This window comes from Podarcis tiliguerta (assembly GCF_965153285.1).
Source record: "Podarcis tiliguerta genome assembly, chromosome: 18".
Lineage (NCBI taxonomy): Eukaryota > Metazoa > Chordata > Lepidosauria > Squamata > Lacertidae > Podarcis > Podarcis tiliguerta.
In genome coordinates, this window is record NC_139551.1 from 12,189,718 (window position 1) to 12,211,521 (window position 21,804).

The window sequence follows — 21,804 nt, forward strand, 5'->3', positions numbered from 1 at the left end:
CCTGGAGGGAGGGGCGGGGACGGCGGGAGCCCCGGGGCCGCACTGAGCATGCGCGGAAGGGTGTGGGAAGGCGGGGCGCCTCCTGAGCGTGTGCAGAGTGCTTTCTGAATGGAAAACGAGTGTTTTCTTTTTTAAAGGAAGGTGCTCTTGCGTAAAATGACAAAAGTTGCATCCTGCATTGGTCATACTCAGAGTAGAACCACTGAACTCAACAGCTATGACTCACTTCAGTCCACTAATTTCAACAGGTCTACTCTGAGTAAAGCTGACTGCAACCCGCCGAGGCAGCCTGTTCTCCTAAAGACGTGCAGAGAACGGGCGCCCCTCAGCATGTGCGGAGGCCCCAAGAATGGAGCATACGCAAAGTGCTTTTCTGCAAAGTAGACCGAAGGATCAGGCCGTAGGATCATGCCCCTTCTCCCGGCAGGAGACCCACCCAGACTCCCCGTCCAATCAGATTCCTCCTCGGGCTATTAAAATCCTCCCTAGGGACTAGCGGCTGAGAGGAGCATTTGGTTGTGTGAAATCCCCCGGAAAATGCCTTTCCGGGGTTTGGGGGCGCTGCTCCTCCTTTTGGGGGGGACCCTGGTCGGTCCCTCGGGCGCCGCGGGGTCTTTTTGGGAAGTCACTTTGCCCACCTGCGACGAGCAGAGCCTCGCTTTCCTCCTGCTGCCCCAACCGAAGGTCTCCGCATCTCTTATAAGGCTGCTGGGTGAGTAAAGGGGCGGAATCCAGCTTTTTTTCAAAGAAAGAAGAATTTTAAACCCACTTTTGCAAGAATCCCACAAACTGGGGGCGGGGGCCTGGTTGGTCTGAGCTTCTTGCAAGGTCTGGACAACAATGGTGCAAAAATGTATTTATTATTATATATTAATAATTATCGAGCAGTGGCTCCCGAACCTTCTGGAGACCCTCTGTCCCCTTAGTCCCCTCAACGTGCCCCCAGGGCCCTCTGCCCTTAGAAAAAGCATTATTCCAATAGTACTATGCGCCACAAAGTGCAAAACGGTGACCATTAACTCATAAATCCAACTGAAACTGCTTAGTCTAATTCACCAAAAATTAGGGGCCCTTAGCTGTGATTTCTGCGCTGCAGGAGGTTGGGATGGATGACCCTGGGAGTCATGGCTCTCCAACAATTTAATTTGGCACTGTGCCCTTTGCTTTTCCATCCTGCAAGGCTTTTTAAAGCCTCCTTAGGGACTAGCTCCAGAAATGAGTATTTGGGTGAGCAGCTTCACTGCAATTGGGGACAGACGGAGGCAATATTTGGCTTACTCAGAGGAGCCTCACTGGAACCAATGGTCCTAAATTGGTTGTGCCCGTTTTCCAAAGGGTCTACTACTCCAAATATTTGAGGAGGTCCTCTGTTCATCTGCATGCAGGAACGAGTGTCTGTTAATTCCAGTGGGGTTACTCTTGAGTAGGGCTTGCTTTGCAGAGCAGCTGGGGGGGGGGGGAATAACTTGAATGTAATAAATAACAGCAATGCAGATAAAACACCAGGAGGGAAAAAGTCCCAGGTGGCTGCTCAGAAGTAAATCCTGCTAAGCTTAGTGGTGCTTACTCCCAAGTAAACAGGGTTTGCATCCTGACCATGAGAACCAGGACCCAGGAACCTATTTAATAGAAAAACAACAACTGCCCCTTTGAACATCCACTGAAGCATTTATTCTCTAAAGTAAATTATTTCTCATATATAATTAATATGATATCTCTTAATGAGCGGACCACTCTCTTCCTTGCCAAGTGGGAGGGTCTGTATTTCTCCAGGGACGCCCCACCCCAAGAAATACAGACACCCCACCCCAACCCTGGGCAACAAAGCAAAGGAAGCACACACCCCCATTGGCTGCTAGGAAATCCCAAAATCCACTCATTTGTTATTCCCTATATTGGGGTATCTTAAAATAAGCTAGCAATCGTCTGGGTTTTGCAGAGTTCATCAGGCTCGATTGTAAAGCAAACCTCTAGATTGTGGGCTGGGGTAAGAATTTGTGGAACGACAACCTGTTTGGCAAAAGCTTCTTCTCTCCTCCCCCAAATAAGATCCCAAAGGTAACCCCCATCTTCTGAAGAATGACTCTACCTGTGGGACGTCTGCCTTCCCCAATCCGGATGGCTCTGTAGCGGTGAGGGTGGCCTTTGATGGGTGTTACACCAGAGCGCAGGTAAGGTCTCGGCTTGCACACCTGCCCCGCCCCACCCTCCAACTAGTAACGGCTGGGCAGGAGGAGTGCTTGATTAAGTAACCCTACGCCATTTAAAGCACATTCATCCCCCCCCCCTAAAATACTGGGAACTGTAGTTTGAGGGCACTGGGAACCGTAACTCTCTAGGGGTAAACTAAAGTTCCCAGGGCTCTTTTGGGCTGGAAAACAATACAGCCTGGTTCTTCCGCTTGATGGTTGGTAAAGCGTGAGACTCCTAATCTCAGGGTTGTGGGTCCAAGGCCCACGTTGGGCAAGAGGTTCCTGGATGACCCTCCGGGGACCCCTTCTAGCTCTGATTCTATAAAGCTAGGAAAATGAAATAATGACGCCAACATCCTCTCCCCACTAGGATTCCCGCTACCGGACGACCGTCCACATTGAAGGCCTGGCAGCGGATGGACGGGTGACCTCCTACAAAGAGGAGCTGAGCTGCCCCGAACCTCTCCTAGGTACCCCGTGGAAGGGCTTTCCTGGGGGGTTTCTGGGGGCTTCCTGACCCTGCTGGGGTCACTCCCCTGCCCAGAAGACCGTGCCACGGGTGTAATGTATCACAGTGCCCCCCAAAGAATCCTGGGAACTGTAGTTCAAGGGTGCTGAACATTGCCAGGACCTCTTCCCCACCCTGAGGGCTTCAGCCGCCAGGCCCTCTTTGCGGGGAGCTCTGGGAATGCTAGTTCTAGGAGGAGGTGAGAGGCCTCCTAACCAATCTCAGCACCCTGAAGGAACTACAGCTCCCAGGATTATTTCAGGGAAGCCATTCCTGGCGACTATTCAGACAGGCCTGTGCCACATCATTTTGGGGGGTATTTTGCTGGTGCTTCTGCTACTGCTTCTGCTACTGCTTCTGCTGTTTTGTGTACACAACACAAAGTGCCACACTCTAATATTCAAAATAACACACACAACCCTCACTCTGTTCTTCTCAAAGTGCAGCTTTCAAATATCCAGACAAACCAAATGGCTGGCTCCCCTTCCCCCTCAACCTGGTTCCCACTGGAAGCTGTGCTACAACTCCCAGCACCCGCCCCCTGTCTCGGCTGTGGCTCCTCAGGCTCCTCCTCCGCCAAGCCCACCTACAGTAGCCCAAGTCTACTGCGCCGCCAGTGGCCGATGGCCTCTGCAGTCTGCTGCCTGAGGCTGGGCTGAGCTCCTGTGGGGCAGGTGAGCTCATAAAGGGGGCCAGGGGTTGCCGTGGGAGAAGCCTGCCCTGATTGGGGCCAGGGGTGACTTGCCAGAGGAAAAGCCCCCGGCCCCATTTCTCCCTCGGGGTCTTGGCCAGGATGTTCCTACTGGACCTCTTGGCGACTGTCCTGCTGGCCCATGGGCCTTGCGGGGCTCTGGCCTTTGCTCCGAAGGTGGGCGACGTGGGCAAGCGGGGAAGCCTGGCAGACCCCCAGGTGCTGCTTTGGGGTAAGGCTTTACTCGCCAGGTGGCTCCCCACAGAAACGCCCGGCTGCCAGATTGGCAAAAGCCGCCCAGTGAAAAACTAGCTGGGGAGTTTTCAAGTTTCTAGTCCTTTGTGAGTGCAGGAGTGCCGCCACTTGCCTTGAAGGCGCCCCAAAAGAGCTGGAGAGAGGGAATTTGGGTTTGGCATGGGGTTGCCCCAAAAGCAGCAATCCTCTCTCCTTGAAACGAGGCTCTGAATCTCCAGGTCACGGGTTCGAGTTGGGCAAAAGTTTCCTGCATTGCAGGGGGTTGAATTGGATCACCCTCAGGGTCCCCTCCAACTCAACAGTTCTGTAACAAGGGGATAGTGCTGTAAATAAACCATCCTGTGCACCACCATAGCTTGGAGTTTAATGAAGTATTACTCCTTTTTGCCAATTATTTTTTATTGATTTTCCATAATTTTAAACAAATTATCACCAGATTAGTAAAAATTTAATACAAATTTAAGAGCTGATTGCTCCCCAGTTTTTTGTTCTTTTCCCCTCCCTCTGTTGCTGCTCCAGATCCAATAGCTTTTCCAACTTCCATTTCAAAATCCACTCATCCCTTCTCCCTGCACATCGCCTGTAATGTGCCAGTTTTATCCATGATTATATCCTGGCCCTCAAAATACTTGAGTAGAGTCAATCCTCTTTTATCTATCTGTAATAGTCATCAAGTCCATCTTAAATCATTTGCCTCCCATATCTCTGTCTGGGGGAGCACTGCCTGAGAAAGACAGATCCTTCGGAGTTTAATGAAATATATCGGGTTTTGTGTTTTAGGTTCTGCCAAATGCATCCAGTAGGCTGGGGTGGGGGGGGGGGTCATTCTCAATTTATTTTACTGTTTGCAAGAGAGACTCTGTGGGTCTTTGTGGATGCAATTGTAAGAGACAAATTCTGTTGGCCTCGCTGGCTTTGAGCTGCAAGACGCCCCGAGCTGGTGAAACCCAAACGGCTGCCAATTGCCGCTGGATCCTTGCGAAACGAGCAAGCTTTTTGAAAAGGGCGCCCAAGATCCAGGAAACGTAGCGTGGCTGCAGCGCCCGGTTAAGCCACCTGCCTCATGGGTAGGGGGCACACATTCTCCTCAAATGCCCTTTCAAAATATGTTGTCGAGGGGGGATTGTGCGTTTGGTTCTTATCTTTTATTTATTATTAATCAATTAATTGAATTAGTATCGCACCCTGTACCTGCAGGTCTCATTTTATGCATTTTACGCTTTTATCTTGTGATTTTATCTTATGAACCACCCGAGACCTGCAGGAATAGGGTAGTGTACAAATTTAATTAATTAACAACAACAACCAAACTAATCTTAAAAATAAAATAAACCCGGAAGGTTGACTTTTCACCTTAATGCCACCTGCCTCGACTCGGCTCCCTCTCTCCTTCCAGCTCTGGATACCCCGAGCGCCAGCCACTGCTCATCCGTCCCGGCCCCCGACAGGCTCCCTTGCGGCCCCCACCAAGTGCAGCAGGCGGAGTGTGTGGGCCTGGGCTGCTGCTACAACCCGACACAGAGGGGGGTGCCTTGCTATTACGCCAAAAAAGGTGCGTTGGGTTTGGGGGGTCCTGCTGAGCCGGGAAAGATTTCCCCCCTTCTCTTGCGACACTTGAACTCGCAGCTGTGCAATGAAGAGGAATTTCCTGGTGGCCATTGCGGCCTCCTGTGGCAGGGAGTTCCACAGTTCAACACTCTGCTGCTTGAATAAGTCCTTTCTTTTTCCTGTCCCAAATCTTCCTTGGACATCCCTGAGCTCCACTTTTGCTCCAAGGCCTTTCCCTCCTCCAGCAATTTCTCCAGCTGCTGGGGAGGGGAGAGTGCTGCTCTTACACGCTGCGCCTTCTTGCCCATTTTTCATCGGGGCATCAGGCTGACCCCTGTGGGGGCAGGAGGCAGCACTAGATGGGCCCCCGTGGGCCTGATCCAGCAGGCTCTTCTGCTCTTGAGCTTGGCGACCATCGTTTCCTCCTGTGGCAGGGAGTTCCACAGTTTGCGTTGCTTGAAGAAGACCTTTGAATCTTCCAGCATCCAGCTTCCTTGTCCGGCCACGAGTTCTAGTGTTGCAAGAGAGAGGGGGGAAATCTATTCTCTGTCTGCTGCATAATTGTACTGTGTAATGTTTTGTCCTTGTATAATCTTTGGAGTGGGCAGGGTATAAATAATGAAAATTGTATTGTTTATTATAATCCCTTTGCCTTTTCTCTCCACAAAGAAGCCCCCAATGCTGCGACTGTTCCTCCATCGCAAAGAACCGAGCCTTTTGCAGGGATTAACTGGTGACTTCTCTTGTGATATGAGCCAGAGAGGACACCAGGGGTCATCTATCCCAACCCCCTGCCGTGCCATAATCTTGGGGATCTGTTCTGAATTTTAAAAAAGCAACCAAATTATCATTATCAATTTTACAAATTTGCACAATACTTAACCAAATACAAATCTTACCTTCATTATCCACTTCCTTCCCCCCCTTCCATTGATCATTTGACTAACCTTTTACTGCTGCATATTCTAATTATCCCATATTCTCTCTTTCTCTCAGTTTTAATACTGAAACAACTACCAGACTTTTAGAAGACATCTGAAGCAGCCCTGTTTAGGGAAGCTTTTAATGTTTAATAGACTATTGTATTTTAATATTCTGTTGGAAGCCACCCAGAGTGGCTGGGGACCAGCCAGATGGGCAGGGTATAAATATATTATTATTATTATTATTATTATTATTATTATTATTATTATTATTATTTTATTTATTGTTTATCATCATCATCATCATTTATTTCTTTATAGCTCATAGTGCTGAATTTATCCTAATCCTGTTAATGTTTTAATATGTCTACAATGATTTTTCAATTATTCTGCATGACATTTCCAGTCTTCCTTGAGATTTTTTTCATCTTATTCTACTAGCCACTTCTATATATTCTGTCAATTCCATCTGCTATTCCTCCTTTGTCGGTGTTGTGCCCTCCATTTCTGCACGGGCACCATTTGTGCTGCTGTGGTTTCCTGCAGAAAGAGATTTTTTAGATCTCTAGTTATATTGGCACCAATCATCCCTCACAGAAAAAAAGCTTCTGCTCTTTTGCAGATGTATTTTTAAACCCCCCCCATCGTCATATATCATCCCCCGGAAGGTCTTTGCCATTTTCCATGTCCGCCACACATGATGGAAAGTACCTCCCTTTCCTTACATTTCCAGCAAGGGCCTGATTCTGATTGATTCTGAACGTTCTCTTCCCGCTCTGCCCGCCAGTGACTGCCCGCTGCACCCCGGACGGCCACTTCTCCATTGCGCTCTCCCGCCACGCCACGCGCCCCCCCCTCCGCTTGGGCTCTGTGCGCCTGGCCAGCGGTCAGGGGGAGCGCTGCGCCCCGGCCTCCAGGAACAACGGCTTCGTCTTCTTCCAGTTCCCCCTGTCCGCCTGCGGGACCATCTTCAAGGTAACGGGTGGGGAGACACCACACGGGTGTTGCCACCCGGGCAGAATTGCTCTCTTCCGCTTCTCTCTGGGGGCAGAGATGCTTTGGGGAGCAGAGGAAGGCGCTGCTTCCCTAAAAAAAGGGAAGCCTCTAGACCTCATGGATGGGGGGGGGAAGATTTAAACAGGGACTTGGGAGGCTGTGGGGTACAGAATCAGACCCTTGGCTCGCCTGGGCGATGAAGCCACTATTTTGCGAAGTTACAAATCCAGCCGCTAATGATAATTGTAATAATTTTATTAAGTGTACCCCACCAATCTGACTGGCTTATTCTTACGCATTTAATTTCTATACTGCTTTATATTTTAAAGGAAAAAATCTCAAAGCAATTTGCAACACATGAAAACATCGAAATGGAACAACTTGGAACGAAGCAAATTCATGTTGTTCCCTGAGATCTGTGGGTTTAGGGCGGGATACAAACGTATATAATACTGAAATTCCCGCTTGCCCAGCCACTTGGGGCAGCTTCCCACAGAACAGAAGAACCCAAAGACACCTTCCTTGCCCAGGGCTGCCTTCCGATGTTTTCTGAGTGTCCTGTGGCTGTTCCTCGCTGATAAACAGGAGGGTGACCGCAGGAAAGCAGGCCTGTCTCTAGGCGGCCGGGTCTTTTTTGGCGGCTGGGGAAAGGGCTGTGTTTATATTCAGTCCCTCCCCTGCAGGGAGGCTTCCCCCCCCACCACTGGCCTTCCTTTCTCTGCCCAGGAATCCGGCAGCCGACACGTGTATGAGAATGAGCTGGTGGCAGACAGGCAGGTCTTGGCATCCCCTTCGGGCTCCATCACCCGCGACAGCGACTTCAGGTAGGAAGTGGGGAAGGCGGTGCGGCAGAACAATCAGGAGGCGAGGGCCGGAGCCGAGGGCCGGAGCGCCTGCTTGGCATGCAGAAGGCTTGGTGCTCCTTATTCCTGCGTCCTCCCCTTGGAACAAGGAGGACTAGACTCTTCAATAATAATAATAATAATAATAATAATAATAATAATAATAATAATAATAATTAATAAAAAATAAAATTACATAAACCCCAATGATTTCCTTGCTCTCTGGCAGGCTGACCGTCCGCTGCAGCTACTCTGCAGAGGATTCTCTCCCGGTCGACGTCCAGATTGCCACTCCGCCTCCGCCAGCCGGGGTCGCCGAGCAAGGACCCCTCACCCTGGAGATGAGGCTGGCTCGAGGTGAGGGGCTGGTTTTGGGGGGCTGGAGTGGGGAGCCCCAATAAAGCACCATTGGCTCTCGTGGGGTCTCTGCTGCCCTGTGCTGGGAGAGGGTCTTGGCTCAGGGATGTAGTGGCAAACTCAGAAGTTTTCCTCTTCCCTCCCTCTCCCTCTTTCCTTGTGTGCTACACTTTGGGGGGGTGAGATCATAAGCTTGCAAGTAGGGACTATCTTGATCTTATGGCATACCTGTTTCTATTTCTATGCCACCTTTCCACAGTTCAAACCATGCTCCAGGTGGCTTAGAATGTGAGGCAAATAGCTGCAGCATAACAAAAGTAGTCATAATTGATCAATGCAGCATCAAAAAATGCACAACCAAGCCGAACAATTTCTAGCAGCTCTGGAAGGCTTTTTGGCTGAAGAATGGAGTGTGGATCCTTGAAATAAATATATTCAAAAGGGCCTTGCTTCTAAAAATGCACCACCTTCTAAGATTATACCAGATTCTTATAATTATGGAATCATCCAGCCAGTTTTTAAAGCCTCCAAACAGATACGCACAATGCAATCTCAGATAAAATCTGTGAAACTTTAAAATCAATTTCTCAAACCCACCATAAATTTAAAGTCAGGAGGAAAGGGTCTCCCCCTGGTTGGCTGGGGAGCAGAGGGCCCTATCTGCCCCCTGCTGGTGGGACAGGATCCTTCCTCCCGGTCTTGAACGTAAACTGCACGTAAGAAGAGCTGGATCAGGCCCAAGGGGGCCCATCCTGTTCTCACAGGGGCCAAGTGCCCCAGAGAACTGGGGAGTCTAGATAGACTGTCTCTGGAGCTGGAGGTTCCATTAGGGCATTGGAAGACCCTTGCAGTGGGGTTGGGCAAGGTGGGGCCCGTCTGGCCCGGCATCCTCTGCTCAAGTGGCCAACCAGATGCCCCAGTCAGAAGCCTGCAAGCAGGATCTGAGTGCGAGAGCAGCTCTCTCCTCTTGTAGTTCCCAGTAAATGGTATTCGGAAAAACGGAGGCCTCCAACTGCGAAGGCAGAATAAGCCATCCTTGCTAGTAACCATCCATAGCCGCCGCCACCTCAATGAATCTACATTTTAAAACCATCCAGGTCATCCCTATCATCTGTGGCAGGGAGTTCCACAGCTTAACTAAGAAGTCCTTCCTTTTATCCGTCCTGATAGCATTCAGCTCCACTGGCTTGTCCACGAGTTCTAGTCTTGCAAGAGAGGGAGGGAAGCTTTCCTCCATCCACTTTCCGTGCCCAGCAGAATCATAGGATCGTGGAGACGGACGGGACCCCGAGGGTCATCCCTCTGCAAGGCAGGAATATTTTTGCCCCACACGGGGCTCAAACCCACAACCCTGAGAGTCTCCTGCTCTCCCGACTGAACCATCACCACCTCCTGTGGCAGGGAGTTCCAAACTCTGCGCTGCAGGAAGGAGGACTTCCTGAAACTCCCAGCTTCCCTGGATGCCCATGAGTTCGGGTCTCTCCAGAGGCGGAGAAGGAACCCTTTTCTCCATCCAGTAATTTTTCCAGCTTCTTTCCCTCCCCAGATGCCAAGTATTCCTCCTATTACTCCGGCCTGGACTACCCCGTGGTGAAGGTCCTGCGAGCCCCGGTCCATGTCGAAGTGCGTCTCCTTGCCAGGACGGATCCAGCCCTAGTCCTGGTCTTGCATGACTGCTGGGCCACCCCCAGCACAAACCCCTTGCAGAAACCACAGTGGCTGCTGCTGGAGGACGGGTCAGTGCTGGCTGGGCACAGGGGCGGAGACTTGCGGGGTAACGGAAATGGGCACAGGGGGGTTTGTGGCGAGCCGGCTCGGTTTTCCAGAAAGACTCCAGCTTCTAGTTAAATAATAACATTTTATTATTTATACTCCGCCCATCCATTTGGGCTTCCCCAGCCACTCTGGGCAGCTCCCAAAAGATTAGAAACAGAATAAAACATCAAAACACTAAAAACTTCCCTAAACAGGGCTGCCTTCAGATGTCTTCTAAAAGTCAGATACTTGCTTATTTCCTTGACATCTGATGGGAGGGCATTCCACAGGGCAGGCGCCACCACCGAGAAGGCCCTCTGCCTGGTTCCCTGTGACCTCATTTCTTGTAGTGAGGGAATCAGAAGACCCTCAGAGGAGGACCTCTGTGTCTGGGCTGAACAAAGGGGGTGGAGACGCTCCTTTTTAGAGCAGGCATAGGCAAACTCGGCCCTCCAGATGTTTTGGGACTACAACTCCCATCATCCCCGACCACTGGTCCTGTTAGCTAGGGATGCTGGGAGTTGTAGTCCCAAAACATCTGGAGGGCCGAGTTTGCCTCTGCCTGGTTTAGGGCTTTAAAGGTCATCACTAACACTAGAACTAGCTGCTCGGCTTCCTTTCCATGAAACCTCAGGCCAAAAGGGTCTCATGGTGGCTTTCTGGCTGCGCTGACTACCCAATCCTCTTGCTAAGTATAATTTTTATACTTACCCTTTTATTTTAGAATTGTTTGATTCCCACTGAAATGGAGAATGCCCGGTTGTGCATTGCTGGAGGCTTTAACGTGGGGATTTTCCGTGGGGCGATATTAAGGTCTCTGAGCTCCTAAGTGGGTTGATAATCAGCTTTGGTTGTTCTCTGCAGGCTAATCTGTGAGTCTTTAACCTTAGATCACAGGGGAGGCTGTGGATCAGCGTTAGAAACTCAGATATATAAGCTAATCACCAAACGGCACCTGAAACACAAGTTGTGGTCACCACAGCAGAATGTCTAGGCACCTTTTTTTCCTGTGGAATTTATTACTATTTAGAAAACTTACTATTTATCTCTTTGCCCAGTTTTCTAGTCTTCTGGTGGTGGCGCCATATAGTGATGGCCCAGTTGTTCATACCGAATCCTCATATTACGTCTCCAGAACCCAATGTAGTGGATCACACAAGTTTGTAATCTATTATTATTCTTAATCCTGTTTTATATTTTAAAGAAGAAAAAATCTCAAAGCGATTTGCAGCACATTAGATCATCATATAAAACTATCCAGAATTAAACAAATTCAGGCTTCAAGGAAAATATTTCAGATCCTTCTCTCAGGGACATTTTGCTTTCCCTGTATTTATTTACCGACTTAATTTATAGAACTTCCCCCTAGCAGAAGGACTCTAGGGAGCCAGTGGGTGTAGTGGTTAGAGTGTTGGACAAGGACCTGGGAGATCAGGGTTCGAATCCCGCCTCCGTCATGAAGCTTGCTGAGGGAACTGGCGTCAGCCGCGGCCTCTTCACCTCCCTCACAGGGTAGGGATTAACTGGGGAAGGGAGTGACCCAGGGACTCTCTGGAGGGGAAAAGTGGGATATAAATGCAGTCAGGGAGCTCTTCTGTTGACCTGCTTAAGGAAGCCGGAGAGGCCAGTCGCCAACCTGGCGCCCAGAGATCTCCACAGGGTCGCAATTGGACCCACATCACTTGCAAAACGCGCCTGGGGGATTTCTAGCACTGCTGGAAGGGCGGTGCCTGGAATCTCCCCCCCCCCCCCCGGCTGCAACGAAGGTGAGACAAAGTTTTGACCTCAGTCCTGTTGAAATGTTATTTCTGAGGAGATGCTGAGCCGATGTCTGACGGAACTTCAGTATTGCTATGCACCTTTGGGGTTTCTGCTCAAAGTTCTGCAAGAAAAGTTTTGGGCGATGTCCGATGGGCCTCGATGCGAAAGGAGCCCGCTCTGATGTGCCCAGTCTCTTCTAGCCACGCAATCTCAAGACCGCCAATCCCTCTTGCTCTGCCTCAGGTGCCCCTACAAGGGAGACAACTACCGGACGCAGCTGGTGCCCATCGGGGCCGACTCTGGGCTGCCCTTTCCAACGCACTACCAGCGCTTTGTGGTCAGCACTTTCGCATTTGTGGATGGCGCTTCCCAGCAGGTGCTCTCTGGGCAGGTAAAGTCTTCCGCAGTGGCGCCGGGTTGCGGGGGTGGAGCTGACCGTCCCTGCAAGGAGAAATCTAGGGTTTGGGGGGGGTGTTTGTGTGCGTGCGCACACACACACACACGTGAGAAATCTGAGGCAATTTGCACTTAAAGCCCAGTCTGCTGGCAGAATGCACCAGCCAAAACGTGGAGCCATTCTGTTGAACTTTGGATCTCTGCAGATGCTGCAATGCATTTCTCTGGCCAAAGATGCCAAATTGCAAAAAGTAGGGGTAACGTGTGTAACCCCCAAATGGTTTCTCGAAGGGTGTGGAGGGCCCCCCTGGTGTGGCAAGAGAAGATGGCCAGTGTGGTGGGAAAAGGAGGAGGATAGTAATTGATTTCTTTTTCATTTTTATTCCGCCCACCTGACAGCTGCCCCAGACACTCTGGGCAGCTCCCAACAATACATCAAAAAACACAGAGAAGCATTAAATAATTTAAGTATAGTATCAAAAAATAAATGTATTTGCACAATATGAATAGATATCTTTTTGAAATGAGAACAAGAGCAACCAAGAGATACCAAGGGCAATCCTGGCTCTGTTTCCTAATGCATTTCTTGTCGGCAAAAATAATGTGTAAATTTTTATTCTTAAAGAGTCGCCAGAGGAAAAACATTTGGGAACCGCTGCATTAAGGGGAAGCAGTTTTGCAAAATGGCGTCCATTAGGAGAATTTTTGCTTCATAAAATACTGTGTTTTAAGTTGTTGGAAGCTGCCCAGAATTATCATTATTAATATGCCCCAAAATGGAAATTTATTTTCCTATTGCTGGGGGGGGGGGCTGCCTCTGCACCTCAGTGCTGAAGTGCTCAACAGAAAGCTTTGTGCAGGTGTTTATTAGGCTTCTAAAAATGGGTGTGGGCCACACTTGGAGTGTGCTTGCAGTTGCCCCATTTGCCAATGCAGCGCCTCCACAAAGAGGGTCTGTGGGGCAGAGGTGTGGGGTCTGCAGTGTTTTTGCAGGAGTCCTTCAGCTCTGCACACAACCTTCTGACCCCAACCGGGGGGCTGGGAGACTTGCTTTGAACTTGCCTCGGTTTCCCCCTGCGGCTGCCCCTAAACCATCACTCTCTCTGACCTAACCTGGGGAGAAAACAGCAAAGACCTGATGAAGAGAGCACAGCAGAGGTTATATTGTCTGAGAATCCTCTGGAAAAATAATCTCTCAAAGGACCTGTTGATGGCATTTTACCATTGTACTGTGGAGAGTGTATTAACTTGCGGTCTGCGTGTGTGGTTTGGGAGCAGCACAATCAGGGAAAAAACAATGTTGTCCAGGGTTGTAAAGCTTTGGAGAGAATAATTGGGTGCACTCTTCCCACCTTGGATCAAATCTACGCTTCCAGGCAGTGCCATAGGAAAGCTGCAGAGATAGCGCAGGATAGTGCGCACCCCGGAAATGATCTTTTTCAGCTTCTGCCTTCTGGAAGAAGGTCCAGGGTAGAAACTGAGAAACAGTTTCTATCCAAATGCGATTTTGGTTTTAAACGCAGTATAAGGTAGTCTCTGTGGGAGTATACTGTATTTAATTATGGGGTATCAGAGTTTTTAGGGGGCTAACCAGGCTGGGATAGCTGGGATAGCAGGCTTGTTGGTTTTGAATGTCTGATGTAGATTTTTTTCAATTTCATTGTTCTTCATGGGAGAATGACAATAAAGACTATCCTCTGGTCTCTCTCTCTCTCTCTGCTTCCCCAATCCAGGTCTACTTCCACTGCAGCGCTTCCGCCTGCGCCCCGTCCGCCCTGGAGAGCTGCCGCATGTCCTGCAACACAAATCCTCTCGGCAGGAGTGAGTCCCGTTGATTTCTGAGGCTGTGGGGGGATTTGGGGGCAGGGCCAGGCCACGTGGTGGGGGGTCGTTGCACGGCTGTCGTCCAGGTGCTTCCCCCACCCTGAACCCCCCCCCCCATGTGTTTCTCCCACCTCCAGGTCGCAGAGCATCGTCTGGGCAGCGCCGTCTCCCTGAGAAGTGGCTGACCCTGGTGACATCAGACGGCCCTGTGAACTTCTTTCACAAGGACGCGGACACGGTCGTTCACGAAGGTAACGCGGGAGGCAAAATTGGGGGGGGGGAGTAGATTTTATTCAGTTGTCCCCCACCAGTCGTGATGCTAGAAAAAGCTTTTACTTGGTCAGTCTATCAGCAGCCTCTTTGCGAAAAAGAATAAAATAATACTCTATATAAAAAAGGACACAAGTGGCCTCTGGGGAGAGACCCTGGGAGTCTCCAGCCCTATAAACCTCCCCGGCTCATGCAGAGGCATTCCTAGCCTTCGCTTTGCACATGCTCAGGAATTAAGTGGCATCCTCTTTGGGGCTAGATGCCCGATTCAGCCAGAAGAACAGGGCTTCTGTCTGGAGATCTTCTATTTCTTCGGTATTAACTTTTTGACATACTGCTTTTTATTATGAATGTGTTTGGATTTTAGTGCTCAATATGTTAAAAAAACTCCAATAAACTTTTTATAGAGAAAGAAAGAAATCATTTGCCCAACGCATGAATCGAACCCACAACCCTGGGATTAAGAGCCTTGCATGCTACCAACTGAAGTTTTTAAGCTGCTGAATGTGTCTCTTAACCCTGCCTCTTTGGGGTTGCTGTTAATTCTACATTTCTCTCTGTTTCTCTCAGCGTCCCCCAAATCCCTCTACCCTTCGACCTTGATGCAGTGGGACAACATCCTCTTCCTGGTGGCCGGCCTGGTGGCCGTTCTGGCCGTGGGGATGTTCTCAGTCGTCGCCCTGAAGAAGCACCAGGCGGCGCTGGGAGGCCAAAGCCTGCCTTATGCGTGAGAGGAAATAAAATTGAGAGAGAAAAGGCTTGGCTCCTGTCTTCCCTGGGCCAGCAAGCCTCCCTGCCTGTCCCACTTGACCCCCCGGCGTCTGGGCAGCCTGTCCGCCTCTTCACCCTTTTGCCTCGGCTGGGAATACAGGCTATTTTGTCATAAGAATCATAGAGTTGGAAGGGACCCTCAGGGATCATCTAGTCCAACCCCCTGCAAAGCAGGAATCCCAGCTAAAGCATCCCTGACAGATGGACACCCAAGCTCTGCTTAAAATGAGAGGCCACAAGCTTTGTTTTTTGGCAGAACACTCCCTGGCCTTTATAACTCTCACACCTTTAGATATCAGTCCTTCTTTGCCCTTCCACAAATGGGGACCCCCAAATTGTCTGCTCCCCCACCCCACCAACACAGACACAAATAAACCAACACTGCCTGAAACTCTTTTTTTATTATTTTCTTGGGCTATTAAAAAACAACACCCCATTTCCCCCCTAAACTCAGCAGGTCACAATTGAGCTTGGAGGGTGGGGAAATCTTTGGCTGCTCTCTGCTGGGGGGATTGGGGCTGCTCCCCTAAATTTCCACCCCTTGGACGGGGGGGGGGGGGGGAGGAGCTTTTAATGGAGTCGGCCTCATTTTTGCTGCATCGAATCCGCAGCAGACTCTTCTCTCTGTGGCTCTGAGAGCAGAAGATTTTCAGGGGGGAGCCGATCCCGGCAATTAGAAGTATTCCTAATTGGGACATTTGCTCATCGGGTTCAGTGTTGCCTGCACTGGCTGGCAGCAGCTCTCTGGCATTGCAGGCAGAGGGGGGTCTTTCCCTGCCCTGCCTGGAGATGCTGGTCTTGGGCATTGAAGCTGGAAACCTTCTGCATGCAGAGCAGCTGTTCTTGCTCCTGAAATAAGTGAAATGGGATTCTAGTCCTCATGACGACAAAGGGACGATCTAAGCAGGAGCTGAGGAAGTGGCCTTATGGGCTGGGTGACCCCTTCCAGCTCTGTGATTCTATTTAAGTGGCGTTTGGGTGGCCCACCCTTCAGGCATGTTGTTGCTGTCTCTTCCTGCATGGAGCTTTATTTTTGAGGGAAAGGTTTCAGTCCAGCAGTCTTGCCTGCAGAAGGTCCCGGGTTCAACTCTCGACACTACAGCATCATCAGGTTAGACTCGCAGCACCCCTGAGGCTGAAACCCTGGAGAGCTGCTGGTGCTGCTGCCAGTCAGTGTAGACAATAGCTAAATGGACTCCCCCAACGGCCTGTCTGTGTAATGAACCTTTCTGGCTTTGCAGGCTCCATTCCTGGGTCACATCAAGACTCGGGTGCTGCAGGTGCCCCAGCTGCTGGTTTGGCTTATGGGGGGGGGCGGGGAGCAAAGGCTTCCTTTTGTCCAAAAACCTATCCTCTCTCTCCCCCCCCCTTCTGTTTCCTCTTCGTCACAAGCACTTCAGGATGTGCAGGTTGCACGATGTCCCCCAAGGGCAGCTGCACAGCCAGCCAATGCGCGCCCCTTTCCGGACGGCACAGGACTCCCCGGCATCACACTGCAAAGTGGGAAAGAGATGATAATCTTTATTGTCATTGTCCCATACAGAACAATGAAATTGAAATAATCTACACCAGACATTCAAAACCAACAAGCCTGCTATCCCAGGTATCCCAGCCTGGTTAGCCCCCTAAAAACTCTGATACCCCATAATTAAATACAATATACTCCCACAAAGACTACCTTACACTGCATTTAAAACCAAAATCACATTTGGATAGAAACTGTTTCTCAGGTGGCTAGTCCTAGTCTTTATAACCCTGGACCTTCTTCCAGAAAGCAGAAGCTGAAAAAGATCATTTCCGGGGTGCGCACTATCCTGCGCTATCTCTGCAGCTTTCCTATGGCACCTGGAAGTGTAGATTTGATCCAAGGTGGGAAGAGTGCACCCAATTATTCTCTCCAAAGCTTTACAACCCTGGACAACATTGTTTTTTCCCTGATTGTGCTGCTCCCAAACCACACACGCAGACCACAAGTTAATACACTCTCCACAGTACAATGGTAAAATGCCATCAACAGGTCCTTTGAGAGATTATTTTTCCAGAGGATTCTCAGACAATATAACCTCTGCTGTGCTCTCTTCATCAGGTCTTTGCTGTTTTCTCCCCAGGTTAGGTCAACTCCATTCCCAGAAATCAAAACACTGAGACCTGTTCCACACGCTTCCTCTCAATAATAAGTGGCTGAATTCAAGAGACGGAATCAGAGTTGGAAGGGACCCTGAGGTCCTCTAGTCCAACCCCCTGCAATGCAAGTGGGGGTTGTGGCAAGAGGTGTGTCCCCCACCCACTGCATTAGAGGCAGGTGGTCAACAGGGCTGGGGAATGTCTGGCTTATTCTGGCATTGCAGGGGTTGGACTAGGTGACCGGCAGGCTCCCTTGCAACATCATCATATACCACCGGCTGGTGGTGGCCCCGCAGAAAGGCTACTGGGAAATTATTTATAATGAATTTTTAAAAATGTTTAAAGTGAAACCTGAGGCTTTTTTTGTTAGACCAGAGTTTCCAAAGGAATTATTTAATCTGTTTATGTATGTTACGATGGCAGCAAGGATACATGCAAAAATGGAAAGAAGAGGCAGTGCCAGCGAAAGAAAATGGGCTTATGAAGATGGTGGACTAATCTGAGATGGCTAGACTAACTCTGAGAATTAAAGAATGAGGACAAATTCCTTGAAGAATGGAAATAATTTGTAGAATATTTGGAAAAATCTGGTTATGTTAAAACATATGCAGGATTTAAAGTCTAGCAACAGATGAGAATTGGTAGTTAAATGATTTAAAAAGGTACCCCTGCCCGTACGGGCCAATCTTGACAGACTCTAGGGTTGTGCACCCATCTCACTTAAGAGGCCGGGGGCCAGCGCTGTCCGGAGACACTTCCGGGTCACGTGGCCAGCGTGACATCGCTGCTCTGGCAAGCCAGAGCCGCACACGGAAACGCCGTTTACCTTCCCGCTAGTAAGCGGTCCCTATTTATCTACTTGCACCCGGAGGTGCTTTCAAACTGCTAGGTGGGCAGGCGCTGGGACCGAACGACGGGAGCGCACCCCGTCGCGGGGATTCAAACCGCTGACCATGCGATCGGCAAGTCCTAGGCACTGAGGTTTTACGCACAGCGCCACCCACATCCCATTAAATGATTTAGAATTAACGCATTTAAGGGGTAAAATAGAAGTAGTAAAGGAGCATAAAGCTTCTAAATTACATTTCACCCATCATATACATTATAGAAAAGAGCACCATGGAAGGCTGGATGGGAGTCAGTGGGCATGAGCACTATGTTCTGATGGCTGTTTAAAAGAATTAACAGAAACAACTCGGCTCAGTATTGCAATGTACAAATATATCACGATGTCTGAAAGAAGCACTGGCTGGCCTCAGTTTTTCCCACATTGTGATTTTTACATAGCACATGGCACATGATTCACAATATATTGCCAGGTCAAAAATTATGAAACCAATATCACAATATGGATTTGAAACCGGTTTTGGAAGTTCAATCACCCAGCCCTAAGCAGTCAATGGAGAGCTGGGTGGAATCTGTCTGCTTGCACCCAGGACCTTTCTGTAGGGGTGCCGTATTTCAAACAGTGAAAATTCGGACAGAAAAATTGCGGAGTTTTTATTAGTTTTTATGGGGAAATGGCACTGCAGACATGGATTGCCATACATCCGGATTTTCCCAACATTTTTTCCGGTTTCTGCCTGAACACTGCTGCCAACCTCAGTATTCCATGTATGTCTGGAAAAATCCAAGCGTCTGGCAATTATCTATCCATTTCACCATTTTACTAATTCTCTAGCTGGCGCATTCTCAGGCTGTAGTTTGTGTGTGAAGAAATAATAATGACTGACAGATGCCAACAACATGTCAGCTCTGCCCTGTTCTGTCCAGTTCCTAGCCCAGCTTTAGAGCAGGCCCATGGCAGTTACTGAGTGTCCCCTAATTCAACTAAAGCATCTACAGAGCAGAACTGGCATGTTGTTGGCATCTGTCAGTCATTCTCTCTCTCTCTCTCTCTCTCTCTCTCTCTCTCTCTCTCTCACACACACACACACACACACCTCTGCTCCTCAGACTACAGTTTGAGAATGTGTGATCTAAAGAATTAGTAAAATAGTTAAATGGATAGATAAATGGTTAATTAGCGAGAGAGAGAGAGAGATCCATCCGTCTTGAGAGACAATGGAGTGTGCCTCTCAAGGGGTGAAGTCAAACCCCTGTGTTAGCCCCGATGTGTCCTCCCCGGGGCACAAGCCTGGGCTGTGTGTCTGGAGGTCCTGGGCTGACCAGATGACAAGACCCCCCTCTCTGCCTGGCTGATGTGGCCCAAAGGAAAGGAAAGCAGAGCAAGACATTGGGCCCCAGCTGGGCTGCAGGAGTTGCCGGGAGGAGGCGTAGAAGGCACCATCCAACCGCCTTAGGGACTCCACTCTGGATTTGTGGAAGGTTCACTCCCGAGCCTTTTCTTCTCCCAAAGATGTCCAGCAGTGGAGGCATAATAATTCAGAACAATTCATAATGCAAGGGGAAAGTATGCAAGTCTGAGAATACTTACGGAGGGCACCCAGCCCAGCTTTTTCTCAATGGACGGCAGCTGGTGGTTCTTCAGCTTTTCCAGAACCTCTTTCAGGGCTCCAATCTGCAGAGCAAAAGGGGGGCAGCTGTGCTCAGAGAAGTGTAAAACAGGCCCCCAAGGAGCTGAAGGGGTGCAGAGGAGCTGAAGATTTGGAAGGGACATCCAAAAATTGCAGAGTTGGAAGGGACTTTGAAGGCTCATCCAGCCCAACCCCCTGCCGGAATATTTTGCCCAACCCGGGACTGGAACCCACGACCCTGAGATTCAGAGTCTCTTGCTCTCCCAACTGATCCCCCTGCCCTGAGCAACTTGCTTACCCTCCCTCTTCCGCCCCACCAGCAAGGATCACGTTCCCAGCTTACCATCTCCTCTTCCTCCTGGCTCTCCTGGGCACCCACAGCGGCCCCCCGGAGTCCCACCACCTCTTCTCTGGCCCCCAAAAGCAAGAGGACGCACCCTATGCAGAGGATGGGCAGCTTGGAGCTGGCCATAGTGCTGAACCAGGACCCGACTGCCTTCTCCTCCTGGCCAGCAGAGAAGGTTTTATAGCCCCGGCTGAGATTTCCATCCCTCTTGCAAAAAGACCCATTGGCATGCCTGGTTTTCTATTCCCCCCCCCCACACACATTTTTTACGGGGGCTTGTCTTGGGAAGAGGTGTGGGTGGACCTTGCATTTTGGATACAGACCTCAATGCCAACCCCATGTCACCCAATTTGCACCCGCAGGAGAATTGCCCCTTTGGGTGCCATGAATTTTTCAAGCAGCCGTGTTGACTCAAAGGAGATAATTGCAAAAGTTTCCCCCAGGAGGTTGGCAGGATGTAATTGAATGCCCAGAGGCCCCCTCTTCCTCCACCCCCAAAACACGCACACAATGGGGTCATTTCGAAGGGTTTCCAACTGCGTCACGGCCGGGTCACCCAATATTCTAAAGTAAATAAATGTCCATCAAGGGGAATTAGTGTCCACAGAGAAATGGGATTGTGGCGAGGTTTTTTCCTCCACCCACCCCAAATGCAATAAATTAGATCATGCTGAGAGTTTGAAGGAGACCTAAACACCTCCAGCCTCACACAGGGGCCAATCGATTTTAATTGCTCCAGCTATTTGTCCGCCACGGGACCACTGGGGCCTCTGGAGCAGGGCAGGAGAAACCCCACGGGTAAGTGCTATAAAATCAGGAAGCACCATATAAATGTGTTAATATTGTAAAATCAGGGAGCACCCTAGAATCATGGAATTGCAGAATTGGAAGGAACCCCAAGACTCATCCAGCCCAACCCCCCACAATGCAGGAATTGCAGTGGAAAAACCCCTGACGGGTGGCCACCCAAGCGCTGTAGAAAAATCTCCCTTGAAGGAGAGCCCAGCACCTTCTGGCTGCATTCAGAGGCTCAGAACCCCCACCTACCTGACCTCTGAACCTTTGGAGGGTCTCTTTCCGTTGGCATAGGACAGGGCACTTTGCGGCTGCTGAAGGACAGTTGTCAACATCCTTCTTAAACTGGGGTGTCCAGAACTGGACACTGTATTCCAGGCGTGGCCTCACCAAGGCAGAAGAGAGTGGCACTGTGACTTCTCTTGACCTGGACTTCTGTTTTGGGGTGTCTTTGGAAACAGAAAATGCCAAACACAGGTGCTGGGTGTCTTTTTGCCAGGGTGGTAGTGTGACAGCCTCTGGGTTGCACAGAGCACTTTGAACGGCATTTTAAAGGCTCCCTCGTAAAACTGGAACTCGCAGCTATCCAATGATGCAGACAGATAAGAGGAAGGATTTCTTCACCTAGTGCAGAGCTGAACTGTGGAACTCTCTCCCACAAGAGGCAGCAATGGCCACCAACCTGGATGGCTTTGGAAGAGGAGAGAGCTATTGAGGGCTCCTAGCCAGGATGGCTCCTCAGACAGAGGCATTGATGCTTCTGAATCCCAGTGTCTGGGAGTGTTGCTCTCGTGCTCAGATCTTGCTTATAGGTTTCCCTTTGGGGCATCTGCCTGGCCACTGAGAGAACAGGAAGACTGGCCTGATCCAAAAGCCAGGCTCTTCTAATGGAGCCTCCAGGTCCAGAGGCAGTCCACCTGGATTCTTGGCCCTGTGAGGACAGGGTGCTGGGCTAGAGGGGCCCCTCTTCTAA

At 50.0% G+C, this 21,804-nt stretch overlaps 2 protein-coding genes across 3 annotated transcripts; one reads left to right on the forward strand and one right to left on the reverse strand.

The window, feature by feature from the left end:
• Positions 1-15: 15 nt before the first annotated feature.
• LOC310668705 (zona pellucida sperm-binding protein 4-like) lies at positions 16-15,074 on the forward strand. 2 transcript variants are annotated; one of them, XM_083422051.1, is made up of 12 exons: positions 16-712; positions 2,050-2,171; positions 2,563-2,662; positions 5,043-5,198; positions 6,905-7,092; positions 7,840-7,937; positions 8,185-8,312; positions 9,859-10,048; positions 12,072-12,219; positions 13,958-14,045; positions 14,186-14,299; positions 14,889-15,074. In XM_083422051.1, the coding sequence occupies exons 1-12, from the start codon at positions 538-540 to the stop codon at positions 15,047-15,049; spliced, it is 1,668 nt and encodes a 555-aa protein (XP_083278177.1). In that variant the 5' UTR covers positions 16-537; the 3' UTR covers positions 15,050-15,074. The 2 variants fall into 2 exon arrangements, with proteins under 2 accessions (XP_083278177.1, XP_083278178.1); XM_083422052.1 differs by lacking the exons at positions 16-712; positions 2,050-2,171; positions 2,563-2,662 and adding an exon at positions 3,418-3,623.
• A 621-nt stretch (positions 15,075-15,695) lies between these two features.
• On the reverse strand, positions 15,696-20,172 carry LOC310668731 (cocaine- and amphetamine-regulated transcript protein-like). Its single transcript, XM_083422082.1, has 3 exons — positions 20,034-20,172; positions 19,651-19,734; positions 15,696-16,582 (listed from the first exon to the last, which is right to left on the reverse strand). The coding sequence occupies exons 1-3, from the start codon at positions 20,160-20,162 to the stop codon at positions 16,475-16,477; spliced, it is 321 nt and encodes a 106-aa protein (XP_083278208.1). The 5' UTR covers positions 20,163-20,172; the 3' UTR covers positions 15,696-16,474.
• Positions 20,173-21,804: the final 1,632 nt, after the last annotated feature.